Source organism: Elephas maximus, chromosome 19 (genome assembly GCF_024166365.1).
Source record: "Elephas maximus indicus isolate mEleMax1 chromosome 19, mEleMax1 primary haplotype, whole genome shotgun sequence".
Lineage (NCBI taxonomy): Eukaryota > Metazoa > Chordata > Mammalia > Proboscidea > Elephantidae > Elephas > Elephas maximus.
In genome coordinates, this window is record NC_064837.1 from 2,209,925 (window position 1) to 2,224,305 (window position 14,381).

A 14,381-nucleotide genomic window follows, 5' to 3' on the forward strand; every position below is an offset into this window, starting at 1 on the left:
TCCCACTCTTATCTTTTTCTATTAGCGTTTAAAAAAAAAAAAACGTTTAGTGAATGGAAAATTGTTGGACCAATGAAGACCCTTTCGACTGTCCTTACTGAAACCTGTACAATGATTGTTAAGAAAGATGATTCGAAATGTACAATCACAGTTTCTAGCCCATCTGTGAAAAGGTGACGCTTTCAATGGTTTTGTAATGTTAATATATACTGATGACTCTGTAACTTTCCCGGACTCGGGCAGACTAGGCTGTGGTAACATGGTTGTTTGTTTCCCCACTCTTGTCTATTCTGTAATATTTCCTCAGACTCGGGCAGACAGAGCTGTGGCAGCACGCTTATCCATTTTCCTGCTTTTGCCTCTCTGAAAGTACGCCGAGTAAAACTTTCTTTTTACTTATCAAGCTTTATGATGTTTTTTACCTACAACAGAACACAAAAATTCAAGGGGGAGCAATGTGGGGGCATGCGGTTATAGGCCTAGAAGAGGAAGTACAAAACACAATATTCTGATTGGCTTATAGTGATTGAAGTCAGTCAAAGGCGAGATAAAGGAAAGCTAATCTTTGACATTATTGGTTCCATAAATACATAAAGACATGATTGAAAGACATGGGGTCAAGGGGGGACTTCATGTTGGACACAAAGCAATGACACCACTGAAATTTTCAGGAGTAGTCTGTTAAAAGTTATCTTGCTCAGAGCATTAATCTCCAGATGAGTGAGGCTGAGGACAAAGAGTTTCCAACAAGGAACAAATAAGTTTCCTGAGGTATTCACTTTCTTTAGCCTGATCACAAAGAAACTTATTTCCTCAACAATAACAGGTTTTGGTTCCTAGGCAACAAAGGTAGAGTCTGGGGGAAAATATTAAATTGAGCTCTTAGAGTTAGCTCAGTCATTTTACAAAGGGGTCAGGTGCCTCTGTTTTGATTTTATCCCCTGTTGTGAAGTGCCTTCGAGTTGGCTCTGACTCACAGTGACCCTATGTACAACAGAACGAAACACTGTCCAGTCTTGTGCCATTCTCACAATTGTTATGCTTGAGCCCACTGTTGCAGCCACTGTTTCAATCCATCTCATTGAGGGTCTTCCTCTTTTTCACTGACCTTCTACTTTACCAAGCATGATATCCTTCTCCAGGGGCTGGTCTCTCCTGATAACATGTCCAAATTATGTGAGATGAAATCTAGTCATTCTTGCTTCTAAGGAGCATTCTGGTTATACTCCTTTCAAGGCAGATTTGTTCATTCTTCTGGCAGCCCATGGTATATTCAATATTCTTTGCCAGCACCACAATTCAAAGGTGTCAAATCTTCTTCGATCTTCCTTATTCACTGTCCAGCTTTCACATGTATATGAGGAAAATGAAAATACCATGCCTTGTAATCCATTCTGAAGGCTGTAGTCTTTGATCTTCACCAGTAAGTGCTTCGAGTCCTCTTTGGTTATGCTGAGGTATAATCCAAACTAATGAAGTCTTTGATCTTCATTAGTAAGTGCTTCAAGTCCTCTTCACTTTCAGTAAGGAAGGTTGTGTCATCTGCATAATGCAGGTTGTTAATGAGTCTTCCTCCAATCCTGATGCCATGTTCTTCTTCATATAGTCCAGCTTCTCAGGTTCAACAAACAATTATAAGACATACAAGGAAACAAGAAAGGGTTGCTCAATTGAAAACAGCACGAAGAAACAGAAATCAGCACTATGGAAGCCCAGACAATGGGCAAAACAGAGGACTTTCAAACAATAACGTTAAATATACTCAAACCAAATACAGACAACAAACTAAAAGAAACAGGGAAACAAATGAGAATCTCATTAAGTAGAGAGAAACTACTAAAAAGAAACAAATGGAAATACTGAAATTCAAGAATACAATAATTGAACTGGAAAATACAAGAGAGAGGTTTGTTTTTGAGAAAACAGTCTCCAACTCCATTAAATTAAAATCAAAGATATTTACTGAAGTCATTCATCATTCAAATATCATTCAAATGGGGGGGGTCATGAAAACCTCAGAGGTCTGAAGCTCATGATCCCAGGGCAAACCAACACCAAATCCATTGTCATCGAGTCGATTCTGACTCACAGTGACCTTATAGGACAGAGTAGAACTGCCCCATAGGGTTTCCAAGGAGTGGCTGGTGGATTCGAACTGCATCTTGGAAGGAAAGATGGCAAGACTTCGTTTCATGTAGTTTGGACATGTTATGAGGAAGGATCAATCCCTGGAGAAGGATATCACGCTTGGTAGAGTACAGGGTCAGTGAAAAAGAATGTGATGGTTAAAATCGTGCGTCAACTTGGCTGGGCCATGATTCTCAGTGTTTTGGCAGTTGTATAATGTTGTCATCACCTCTCTGTAGAAATCTGATATGTGATCACCCCTGTGATGGAATCTGCTGAGTGGTACCAGTTGGGGCAGGGCCTGTGGGAGCTCACTGTCCCATCAGCCTTCATTTCTCTGCCTTCCACCGCCTACTTCCTTCCTGCTCACCTTGCCAAGGCTTTTGGCTTGTTCTGGATCCTGCAGCTGCCTCTCGTTTGTCTGACCTCCAGTTTTTGGGACTTGAGCTAGCAGCTTACCTGCTGATCTTGCGATTTGTTGATCTTCAGAGCCTGTGAGCAGAAGCCCTGCTCTCCAACCTGCCCATCTTGGGTTTATCAGACCCTGCGGCTGCGTGAATGGGAGAAGCCTCTATCCTGATCCACAGACCTGGGATGTTCCAGCCTCTACAAATGCGTGAACTGTTTCCTTGATATAAATCTCTCTCTCTATATATATTTATACACTTTACTGGTTTTGCTTCTCTAGAGAACCCAGCCTAAGACAAAGAGGAAGATTCTCAATGAGATGGAGTGACACAGTGGCTGCAGGAATGGACTCAATCATAGTGATGATTGTGAGGATGGTGTAGGACTGGGCAGTATTTTGTTCTGTTGTTCATAGGGTCACTATGAGTTGGAACCAACTCGACAGCACCTAACAACAACAAAAGCCAGACAAAAACACCACAAGAAAACTACAGGCCACTATCCCTTGTCAATATAGATGCAAAAATTCTCAACCAAATGCTAGTGAACAGAATCAAACAGCATATTAAAACAATTATCCACCATGATCAAGTGAGATTTATTCCAGGAAGGCAAGGTTGGTTCAACATTAGAAAATCAATCAATGTAATAATATACATTACATTGGAAAAATGAAAAAAAAAAAAAAAGCCCCACACATGATCATCCCAACTGACACAGAAAAAACATTCAATAAAATTCTACACTTTTCTTGATAAAAACTCTCAAGAAGATAGAAAGAGAAGGGACATTCCTGAATATGTTTAAGGACATGAAAAACCAACAGCCAACGATATACTCAGTGGAGAAAGACCGAGAGCTTTCCCCTTAATATCTAGAACAAAACAAGGATACTCACTCTCTCTACTCTTATTCAATATTGTATTAGAAGTCCTAGCCAGAGCAATAAGGAAGAAAATGAAGTAAAAGGTGCCCAAATCAAAAAGAAATGACATGATCCTATACATAGAAAATCTCAAATAATCCACAAGAAAGCTTCTAGACCTAGGAGAGGAATTTAGTAAAGTTGCAGGATACAGAGTGAGCACACACGCACACACACACACACAAGTCAGTTGGGTTTCTATATACCGGCAATAAGAAATCTGAAAGGAAATTAAGAAAACAATCCCATTTACAGTAGCACCCCCACAACAAAATACCTAGGATTAAATGTAACCAAGGATGTGAAAGATCTATACAATGAAAACTATAAAAGACTGCTAAAAGAAATTAAAAAAAAAAACCAAACCCACTGCCGTTGAGTTGATTCCGACTCATAGCGACCCTATAGGACAGAGTAGAACTGCCCCATAGAGTTTCCAAAGAGCTCCTGGTGGACTCCAACTGTTAACCCTTTGGTTAGCGGCCGTAGCTCTTAACCAGTACGCCACCAGGGTTTCCAAAAGAAATTAAAGAAGGTCTAAATAAATGGAAAGACGATCCATGTTCATAGATTGGAAGACTTAATACTGTTAAGATGTCAATACTAACCAAAATGATCTATAGATTCAATGCAATCCTGATCAAAATTCTAACAGCTCTCTTTACAGAAATGGAAAAACTATCTTCAATTTTATATGGATTGGCAAGAGGTCCCAAATAGCCAAAGCAATTAAAAAATATATATATTTTATTGTGTTTTGGGTGAAAGTTTACATAGGAAATTAGGTTCTCATTTTTAAACATATTATTCAGTGACATTGAATACATTCTTTACAATATATCAGCATTCTTGTTATTTCATTTTGGTTGCTCTGTTTCCATTAATCTAGCTTCCCTGTTCCCCTAGCCTTCTCATCTTCAGTCTAGCATAAATGTTACCCATTTGGTCTCATCTAGATGATTATTTTGAGGAGCACAGTAATCATGAGTGATTTAAACACATTTTTTTTTTGAATAGATAAAAATTCCCAGGTTTCAAAAATTAAAGAGACAAAAAGATGTACAATGAGAAGTTTTGCTTCCACACCTGTGCTCATTCAGGACTCATATATCTGTTAAGGGTCTAATATACAAAATACATATATAACTTCTACAACTTAACAACAAAAACCTAATAAAAAAATGGACAAAGGAGGATATTCTAATGGCCAGCAAGCACATGAAAAGATACTCAACATCACTAACCACTAAACCACTAGAGAGATGGAAATCGATACCACTTCACTCCCATAAGAAAGGCTAAGATGAAGAAACAAAACAAAACAAAAAAATGGAAAATAACAAACGTTAGCGAGGATGTGGAGAAACCTTTATCCATTGCTGGTGGGAATACAAAAATGAGCCCTGGTGGTGCAGTGGTTAAGCACTCGGCTCCTAACTGAAAGGTCAGTAGCTTGAACCCGCCAGCTCCTCCACAGGAAAAAGATGTGGTAGTCTGCTTCCGTAAAGATTTACAGCCTTGGAAACCCTATGGGGCAGTTCTACTCTGTTCTGTAGAGTTGCTATGAGTTGGAATTGACCCGATAGCAGTGGAGGAGAATGGAGGGCAAATGCAAAATGGCCCAATCATTGTGCAAAACAGTTAGCAGTTCCTCAGAAAGTTAAATGTAGAGCTCCTATATGACCTAACAATTGCACTCCTAGGTATATACCCACGAGACCTGAAAGCAGTGATGTGAACAAATATACGTACACCAACATTCACTGCAGCACTGTTCACAATAGCCAAAAGGTGGAAACAATGTAAATGTCCCTCAGTGGATGAATGGGTTAACAAAATGTGGTATATACCCACAATGGAATACTAAACCTGTTGCCATCGAGTTGATTCTGACTCACAGCAACCCTATAGGACAAGGTAGAGCTACCCCATAGCGTTTCCAAGGAGGGGATGGTGATTTCGAACTGCTGATCTTTTGGTTAGCGGCTGAGTTCTTAACCAGTGTGCCGCCAGGGTCCCAATAAAGAGAAATGAATTACTGATACATGCTACAATATGGATGAGCTGTGAAAACATATTGAGTGAAGTAAATCAATCACAAAAGGTCAAATATTGTATGATCTCACTTATATGAAATAACAAGGATAGACAAATGTATAGAAACCAATGTTTATCAGTGATTACCAGGGTGGGAGGGAGGGGATAAGGAGGAGCCACTGTTTAGGAAGCCATTGGTTTTTGTTCATGGTGATGGAAAAGTTGTCAGTGGTAGATGATGGTTGTACACAATTAATGTAACTGATGTCACTAAATTGTATACCTGAAAAATGCTGAATTGGCAAACGTTGTGGTACATACATACATATTTTTACAACAATAAAAAAGAGAGAGAGAGAAAAAAAAAAACAAAGGAAAGAAATAAAAGAAAATAAAAAGAGGTACTTTCTCTTAACATACAATGCTGGGTATTACCTTTACCAATTCTGGTTCTGCTGCCTGAAGGTGAAGCTCATCATCTGGCTGGGTAGCTTCAGGACTCTGAGGGGATACAGATAAGATCACTTAGTGACAGGCTGCCTAAGCCTGTACAGCAGAGCCTCAACAAGTACCACCAGTCAGCCTGCTGTGGGGTGGATGTGGGACAACACTTGTACTGTTTTACTTAGAGCTGAAATTAAGGTCCTGTAATAACATCCAATCATAATCATGAGTTCTTTCATCTCATTTGAGACAAGAACATGTGTACATGATTGAGATAAGATACAATGGCATAATTTTTAGAGAAATCTTTTAACAAAGAAACTTTCAGCATTGTATAATTATAAAATAAAAGTAAGCTTATAATAAAGGACCTTCAGATAATATATAACTCTCCCTTTTCATTTGGGGATGAAATATATTTCTCAAAAGTATCTATCTTGTTCAAAAATAATACGCAAAACCTGCTAACACCATCTGTTCTCTACAACTGAAGAATCATTCATTATATAGCAGTGTGTGTGGGAGGGGCATGGCTCAGTGACCATTCAGTAAATATTTCAGGAATCTCCCATAACATTGTTATCTTCCAAATCTTAGAAACACTATCCCTATGAGAGCTTGATTTTATAAATTAAAGGGAAATTTTTAAGGGGCACAAAATCTAAAATTGATAAGAAAATACTACTAGAAAGTATTTATCCAACTTTTAAAATTATGGGTAATAAAACTATTTATTTAAATTCCATTGGGAAAATGTCATCCTAGTTCCCCTTCTCCAGTTCTTGTCTAAAAAGTACAAATATTCATCATACGGAAAATTAATGATAATGTGAACCTTAATGTCTGATAATTAGAGAGATGGGTTCGACCAGGCCATACTATATGACCAGACAAATACGAATGGACCTACTGATTAAGGATATTTATTAAGGACTTTTTACATGTTCCATATGCTGGCTACAAAGAATAAAAGATCATTACCACAGATTACTACAGATCATTACTATAACAAATTATATTTGTTAGTACTACCTTTCTTCTGAATCTCCTGTTTCAAAAAGTTACTGGTAAAACACACATTGATACCCATCTCAAATACACACACACTCCCTCTCTCTGTCTCTCTCAAATGCCTTCAGAGAAATACGAAAAGATTCAACCTAAATACTAATTTCCAGCCTTAACTTTCACAGCTTTTCAGCCTGAATCACTAACTCACCCACTGGTCTCTGTCTCCGTGCCTTACCCTTAAGCTCCCTTCTCACCTCAAGTACCTTCACGGATACTTTATCACAATTTAAATCCTGCTTATACTTGGATAATGAGCCCTGGTGGTGCAGTGGTCAAGTGGTAGGCTGCTAACTGAAAGGTTGGCAGTTCGAAAACACCAGTCGCCCCGCGGGAGAAAGATGTGGCAGTCTGCTTTCGTAAAGATTTACTGCCTTAAAAACCTTATGCGGCAGCTCTACTCTGTCTTACAGGGTCGCTATGAGTCAGAATCGACGGGACAGCAATGGGTTTTGTACTTAGACACGTGCTTAAATCTAACTATCCTCATGAGCTTTCCATGACCAGTTTAGTTCACCCTAGTCTCTCATTTCTTTCCTTACACAGCACTCACATCTTTAGCACACTGTTCAGCAACTATCATTCACCTAAACAAATTATGTAACGACTTCTTTTGTATGCCTTACCTCAATTAGATGGTTAGCTCTCCACAGTCAAGCATCTTTCTCTCCATGTCATCTATTAAGGTTAAACATTTCTTAATAGTAGAAAAGAGGCGATCACTCATAGTGGGCATAAGGGGAATACCAAAAAACCAAAAACCCACTGCCATCAAGTCGATTCTGACTCATAGTGACCCTGTAGAACAGAGTAGAACTGCCCCATAGAGTTTCCAAGGAGCGCCTGGAGGATTTGAACTGCTGACCTTTTGGCTAGCAGCTGTAGCACTTAACCACTATGCCACCAGGGTTTCCACAAGGGGAAGAGTCCCTATGAATTAGGAACGTGTGTGTGCCTGTGTGGGTATATACCCAAAACCAAACCAAACCCGTTGCTGTCAAGTTGATTCTGACTCATAGGTACCCTATAGGACAGAGTAGAACTGCCCCATAGGGTTTCCAAGGAGCAGCTGGTAGACATGAACTGCTGACCTTTTGGTTAGCAGCCGAACTCTTAACCACTGCATATATTGTTACCTATGTTTTCCCCAAAATTCCTACATAAAATTTCCCAATTAAAAAATATTTCATTCCACTGTCTCATAAATTTCCTGGGAACAATAAAATTCTAACATCAAATTCCCCAGCCTGTCTAGCATATGTAAGGATAGGCCAGATCTTTTTTGAGTGACCATGTGCCCTGATATTTGGTTCAAGAAGTACAGTGAATCCTTCTACAGATCACAGGTTTTACTATGGTGAACCCAATTTCATGGGTCAAGAATTTTGGTTTAGTTTCCAGATGGGGCGTGGGTGAGGTAGAGAAGTCACAAGACTTCAGGAAAAGTAGACACGCTCTCAATGAAGAGAGCAGCTCAGAAACTGAGAGAAGGCCCCAACTCACCAGAGGTCCAACTGAAAAAACCACAGCAGCCATAATCTCTTCCTCTATGTTCCCGTCTCTGGAAAGAGCAGAGTTCCACAAAGACATATCTGAAGGGGAGAAATAAGGCATAAAAACCAATTCTACCTTAGAAATCTCAAACTCACCAAGTCAGAAATCCTGACATATAAATGAGCATGATTTACCCTAAGGGAACACAAGAGTAGCCCCCAAGATCAGTAAGGGAAACTATTGTTCCTGGAGGTCTTGAGGTTTAAATATAGTCACAGCTAGCAGGCCAGGCGTTGTACAAGAAACTTTTAAAATATTATTTCATTGAATCTTTACCACAGCCTAACGGGCATTCTACTTTCATTCCACAGAAACAGAGGCTTATAAAAATTAAACTACTTATCCAAGGTCATAAAGATGCATGACTCCAAATAAATCTAATCCCAAAGTCTATATCTTTTTCACTAAATCACACTGCTGTGTGATGTGAAAATAATTCAATCTTTCTTTGTCACAATTACTTACTCATCTAACAATGGTCTAAGAATCTCTTTTTCCAGTCCTTTCTGTAAAGTCAATTTGCTAAAAAGTTCAAAGACCTCAGCTTCATGTAAACAGAACGCCACAACTTGCTTTTTTTTTTTATAGTGCTTTAAGTGAAAGTTTACAAATCAAGTCAGTCTCTCATACAAAAATTTATACACACCTTGCTATACACTCCTAATTGCTCTCCCCCTAATGAGACAGCACATTCCTTCCCTCCACTCTCTCTTTTAGTGTCCATTTGGCCAGCTTCTGACCCCCTCCACCCTCTCATCTCTCCTTTAGACAGGAGATGCCAACATAGTCTCATGTGTCTACTTGATCCAAGAAGCGCATTCTTCACCAGTATCATTTTCTATCCAATTGTCCAGTCCAATCCCTGTCTGAAGAGTTAGCTTTAGGAATGGTTCCTGTCTTGGGCTAACAGAAGGTCTGGGGACTATGACCTCCAGGGTCCTTCTAGTCTGAGTCTGACCATTAAGTCTGGTCTTTTTATGAGAATTTGGGGTCTGCATCCCACTGCTCTCCTGCTCCCTCAGGGGCTTTCTGTTGTGTTCCCTGTCAGGGCAATCATTGGTTGTAGCCGGGCACCATCTAGTTCTTATGGTCTCAAGCTGATGTAGTCTCTGATTTGTGTGGCCCTTTCTGTCTCTTGGGCTCATAACTACCTTGTGTCTTTGGTGTACTTCATCCTCCTTTCTCCAGGTGGGTTGAGACCAATTGATGCATCTTAGATGGCCGCTTGCTAGCGTTTAAGACCCCAGATGCCACTCTCCAAAGTGGGATGCAGAATATTTTCTTCATAGATTTTATTACACCAATTGACTTAGATGTCCCCTGAAACCATGGTCCCCAAAACCCTGCCCCTGCTACACTGGCCTTCAAAGCATTCAGTTTATTCAGGAAACTTCTTTGCTTTTGGTTTAGTCCTGTACTGTGTGTTGTCTTTCCCTTCACCTAAAATAATTCTTATCTACATCTAATTAGTGAATACCCTTCTCCTTCCCTCCCTCCCTCCCCCCTCTCATAACCATCAAAGGATATTTTCTTCTCAGTTTAAACTATTTCTTGAGTTCTTATAATAGTGGTCTTATACAATATTTGTCCTTTTGCAACTGACTAATTTCACTCAGTGTGTCTTCCAGATTCCTCCATGTTATGAAATATTTTACAGATTCATCACTGTTCTTTATTGATGCGTAGTATTCCATTGTGTGAATATACCATAATTTATTTAACCATTCATCCATTGATGGGCACCTTGGTTGCTTCCATGTTTTTGCTATTGTAAACAGTGCTGCAATAAACACGGGTGTGCATATACCTGTTTGTGTAAAGGCTTTTATTTCTCTAGGATATATTCCAAGGAGTGGGATCGCTGGATCATATGGCAGTTCTATTTCTAGCTTTTTAAGGAAGCGCCAAATAGATTTCCATAGTGGTTGTACCATTTTACATTCCCACTAGCAGTGTGTAAGTGTTCCAGTCTCTCCACAACCTCTCCAACATTATTTTGTGTTTTTTGGATTAATGCCAGCCTAGTTGAAGTGAGATGGAATCTCATTGTAGTTTTGATTTGCATTTCTCTAATGGCTAATGATCGCGAGCATTTCCTCATGCATCTGTTAGCTACCTGAATGTCTTCTTTAGTGAAGTGCCTGTTCATACCTTTTGCTCACTTTCTAATTGGGTTATTTGTCTTTTTGTAGTGTCATGTAGATTTTAGAGATCAGGTGCTGATCAGAAATGTGATAGCTAAAAACTTTTTCCCAATCTGTAGGTAATCTTTTTACTCTTTTGGTGAAGTCTTTGGATAAGCATAGGTGTTTGATTTTTAGGAGCTCCCAGTTATTTAGTTTCTCTTCTGCATTGTTAGTAATGTTTTGTATAGTGTTTATGCCATGTATTAGGGCTCCTTACGTTGTCCCTATTTTTTCTTCCATGATCTTTATTGTTTTAGATTTTATACTTAGGTCTTTGATCCATTTTGAGTTAGTTTTTGTGCATGGTGTGAAGTATGGGTTTTGTTTCATTTTTTTGCAGATGGATATCCAGCTATGCCAGCACCATTTGTTAACGAGACTCTTTTTCCCATTTAACTGACTTTGGGCTTTTGTCAAATACCAGCTGCTCATATGTGGATATATTTATGTCTGGATTCTCAATTTTGTTCCATTGGTCTGAATACCACAACTTTCAAATTTAAATATTAGAAATCTGGTACACTCCTCCCAATCTAATATTTAAGCAGATCTTTATCCATCTTTTCTACATCAGTTGAACCCAAATAAAAAGGAAGCAAGGATAATAATGACAATGGACAATGAATAAGGAAGACTGAAGAAGAATGATGCATTTGATTTACGGTGTTGACAAAGAATACTGAATACACCATGAACTGTGAGGAGAGCAAACAAGTCTGTCTTAGAAGAAATACAGCCAGAGTGCTCCTTGGAAGCGAGGATGGCGAGATTTCGTCTCACATACTTTGGACACGTTAGCAGGAGGGACCAGTCCCTGCAGAAGGACATCACTCTTGGTAAACCTGAGGGTCAGTGAAAAAGAGGAAGACCCTCAACAAGATGGAATGACACAGTGGCTGCAGCAACGGGCTCAAACATAACGATTATGAGGATGGTGCAGGACCAGGCAGTGTTTCATACTGTTGTACACAGTGTTGCTATGAATTGGAACTGACTCAATGGCACCTAACAACAACAAGGATAATAATAATATAATAGAAAGTGGAATTCAATGAACAGAGCATTAAGCAGGAGTTCTCTAATACTGGAAGAAGATATACACCTAAGAAAGGTTTTATGCTGTGTAGAAACAGGGTAGTAGAGATCTTGTTTGGGTACTACTGATACTTTCTTATCCATTAGAAAGGCACTGATTCTGCCTTTTTACCTTTGATTAAGGATAGTGCCTGGCTGATGCTGAGTTTGGTTCAAAAACAAAGAGCATCTAATGTTTGTAAACATTCCTTTAACAAGTACCTAGGTTGCCTAAACCCTTCCAGAATGATGTTGCAAGCCCAGAGTATAAAAGAGATGGGGCATAACAAGAATTCAGCTGTCCAGATTTTATGAGATACTACTTTGCAATGATAGTTCTGACCCTACTCCTAACCCATTAGAGTCTTTGGGGGCCAAAGGAATCCATGCTGAATTATGTTGCATTGGTATCTGCCTTGTATGAACAACATGCCTCCATTAAGAATCTATATCCTTATCTAATAAAATCAGAGTACTTCATCAAACCATATAAGAATGTATTCGTGTATATGTGTGTATGTGTGCCCTTTTCCAGCCAGTCCACAGCTGAAACACTAAGGTTGGCATAAGAAATGGGACTGAAGAGAAAAGTATTTCCTTCCATCCCCACCAGCAGTTAGACCTTGGAAGAGGTGCTGGGAACATGAAGACAGCACCAAAGATGAGATGGCCTGTGGCATGAAACTGATGGTCCTAAAGGAAGGTTTTTGTGGGGAAGTAATATCAGTGGAGCCTTGGTGGTGCAATAGTTAAGTGTTGGGCTGTTAACCAAAAGGCTGGCAGTTCGAATCCACCAGCTGTTCCTTGGAAACCTTATGGGGCAGTTCTACCCTGTTATACAGGGTCGCTGTGAATTGGAATTGACTTGATGCCAACAGTTTTTTTTTTCTTTAAAGGTATAAACCTACATGGATAGGGAGAACAGGAAAGGCAACAATACAACTATCCTTTGTGAAGCTGGAAATCTGATGGACAAGTGGTAACTGACTTAGCCAATCTGAAAAAGTTTAAACCTAAGCCTTCATTGGGAAAAGCCAAAAACTAGCTCCAATTATAAAACACAGAAGCCACAAAAGACTAAAGAATTAATGGCATCTGGTACCTGTGCAACTAGGCATGAAAACAAGAGTGGGGAAAGACTAAAATAAGGATTGGTTGAAAGCTGATTAAAAAACAGATCCGTCTTTATCCTCCCCCCTCATGTCACCAAATAGCCCCTTCCCATCCTCTAGCAGAAGCCTGGAGGTTTATCCTCTGGAGACAATTATCAGAGAGTATTTAGTCTACAGGACCCAGGCAAAATTGGGGGTGAAATACCTACCAAAGGAAGAGAGAACAAGAGGAATCTGCACACTGAAGGCAAACACTGTTTAAAACTATTCCACTCCCAGAATGTTGGCAGGCAGACAGGCAGGAGGCTGGAACAGACTTCTCTGAGAAGTCTGAGCAGCCCAAGAAAAATTCCTGCAAAAATCACCTTACAGTGAGGGAATTTATTTGGATGATGGAATTGCTTTATATCTTGACTGTGGTGGTGGTACTAGGGTCCATATGTGGGCCTTAAAAAGCTATATATGCAAGAAATAGTGGAGATTAGAGGAATGCCCAAAACAATTAACTACACGAATGCATTTGTACACATTTGTTAAAACTCACAGAACTGTACACTAGAAAAGGTGAATTCACTGTATGTAAATTATACCTTAATTTTAAAAATGAAAAAAATGAGGGAAGTAGGAAAAGCATATGGAAGAAAAAAAATTAGCTCTCTTCTGAAATACTGGTTGTAGCAGTATGGGTATTATTATTCTGAAACTTATATGTGCAATGAAAAAAAAAAAAAAAGAAATGAGGAAAGATGTGATATTTTAATCCCATCACCCCCTGTCTCCTTGAGAACCAGGATTTCTAGTGTGAAATAACTGAAACAAATGGAAGGAAGATAGGTGAGTTTAAGTACAAATCCATAGTCCTGAATTTTAGGTGGAAGCATAAGTATGAAATCATGAACGTCTTCCTTAGAGAAATGGCTGTTTCCAGGTGTGGGGCAGGACATTAAAAGATGAGCCTGGAACACCTGTCACACCAAATAACAAGGACTTATCAAAGATTTCTACAGTCGTGTCTAGAGACAACCTAAAGAAGCTTCCTTTGACCAAAGTTGGAACAATTTAAACATTAACTGCAATGGGTTAATCCAAGGTATTTAAACACATGAGTTCATATTAATTAAAAAAAATGAAACAAAACATTTAACTATTCATCCCTAGAGGATGTCCTGGAAATAAGTCATTACTTGAAAACTAGTAAAGGGCAAGAATCAAACATTTATTCTGCCTTTCTATATGAACTGTACCAAATAGTAGATGAGGAGAACTTTATTTTTATAGAAGTATACCAGCTAATAAAAGAAAAATGAATGATTGAATGAGAATCACTGGAATATCACAATTCTGCAACTCTAAAAAAATTAGCGATCTAAGCTAGATCCAGGCATTGGACACGACGGCTACTAATGACACAAAAAGGTTTTTCATGTGATTATATACCTTCTGGTG

General features: G+C 39.1%; 1 protein-coding gene across 6 annotated transcripts in view; it reads right to left on the bottom strand.

Annotated features, from left to right (window-relative positions):
• The window catches only part of ZNF624 (zinc finger protein 624), a 75,492-nt gene that overhangs the window by 32,681 nt on the left and 28,430 nt on the right, over nucleotides 1-14,381 (bottom strand). For 4 of the 6 annotated variants that reach the window (XM_049859477.1, XM_049859476.1, XM_049859475.1 and 1 more), the window contains 2 exons: nucleotides 8,513-8,601; nucleotides 5,933-5,998 (listed from right to left, as the gene is read on the bottom strand). In XM_049859477.1, the coding sequence (XP_049715434.1) occupies nucleotides 5,933-5,998; nucleotides 8,513-8,599 (153 nt within the window). In that variant the 5' untranslated portion in view covers nucleotides 8,600-8,601. Of the gene's footprint in view, nucleotides 1-5,932; nucleotides 5,999-7,635; nucleotides 7,688-8,512; nucleotides 8,602-14,381 lie in introns of all 6 variants that reach the window. The other 2 variants (XM_049859480.1, XM_049859481.1) reach the window with 1 other exon arrangement.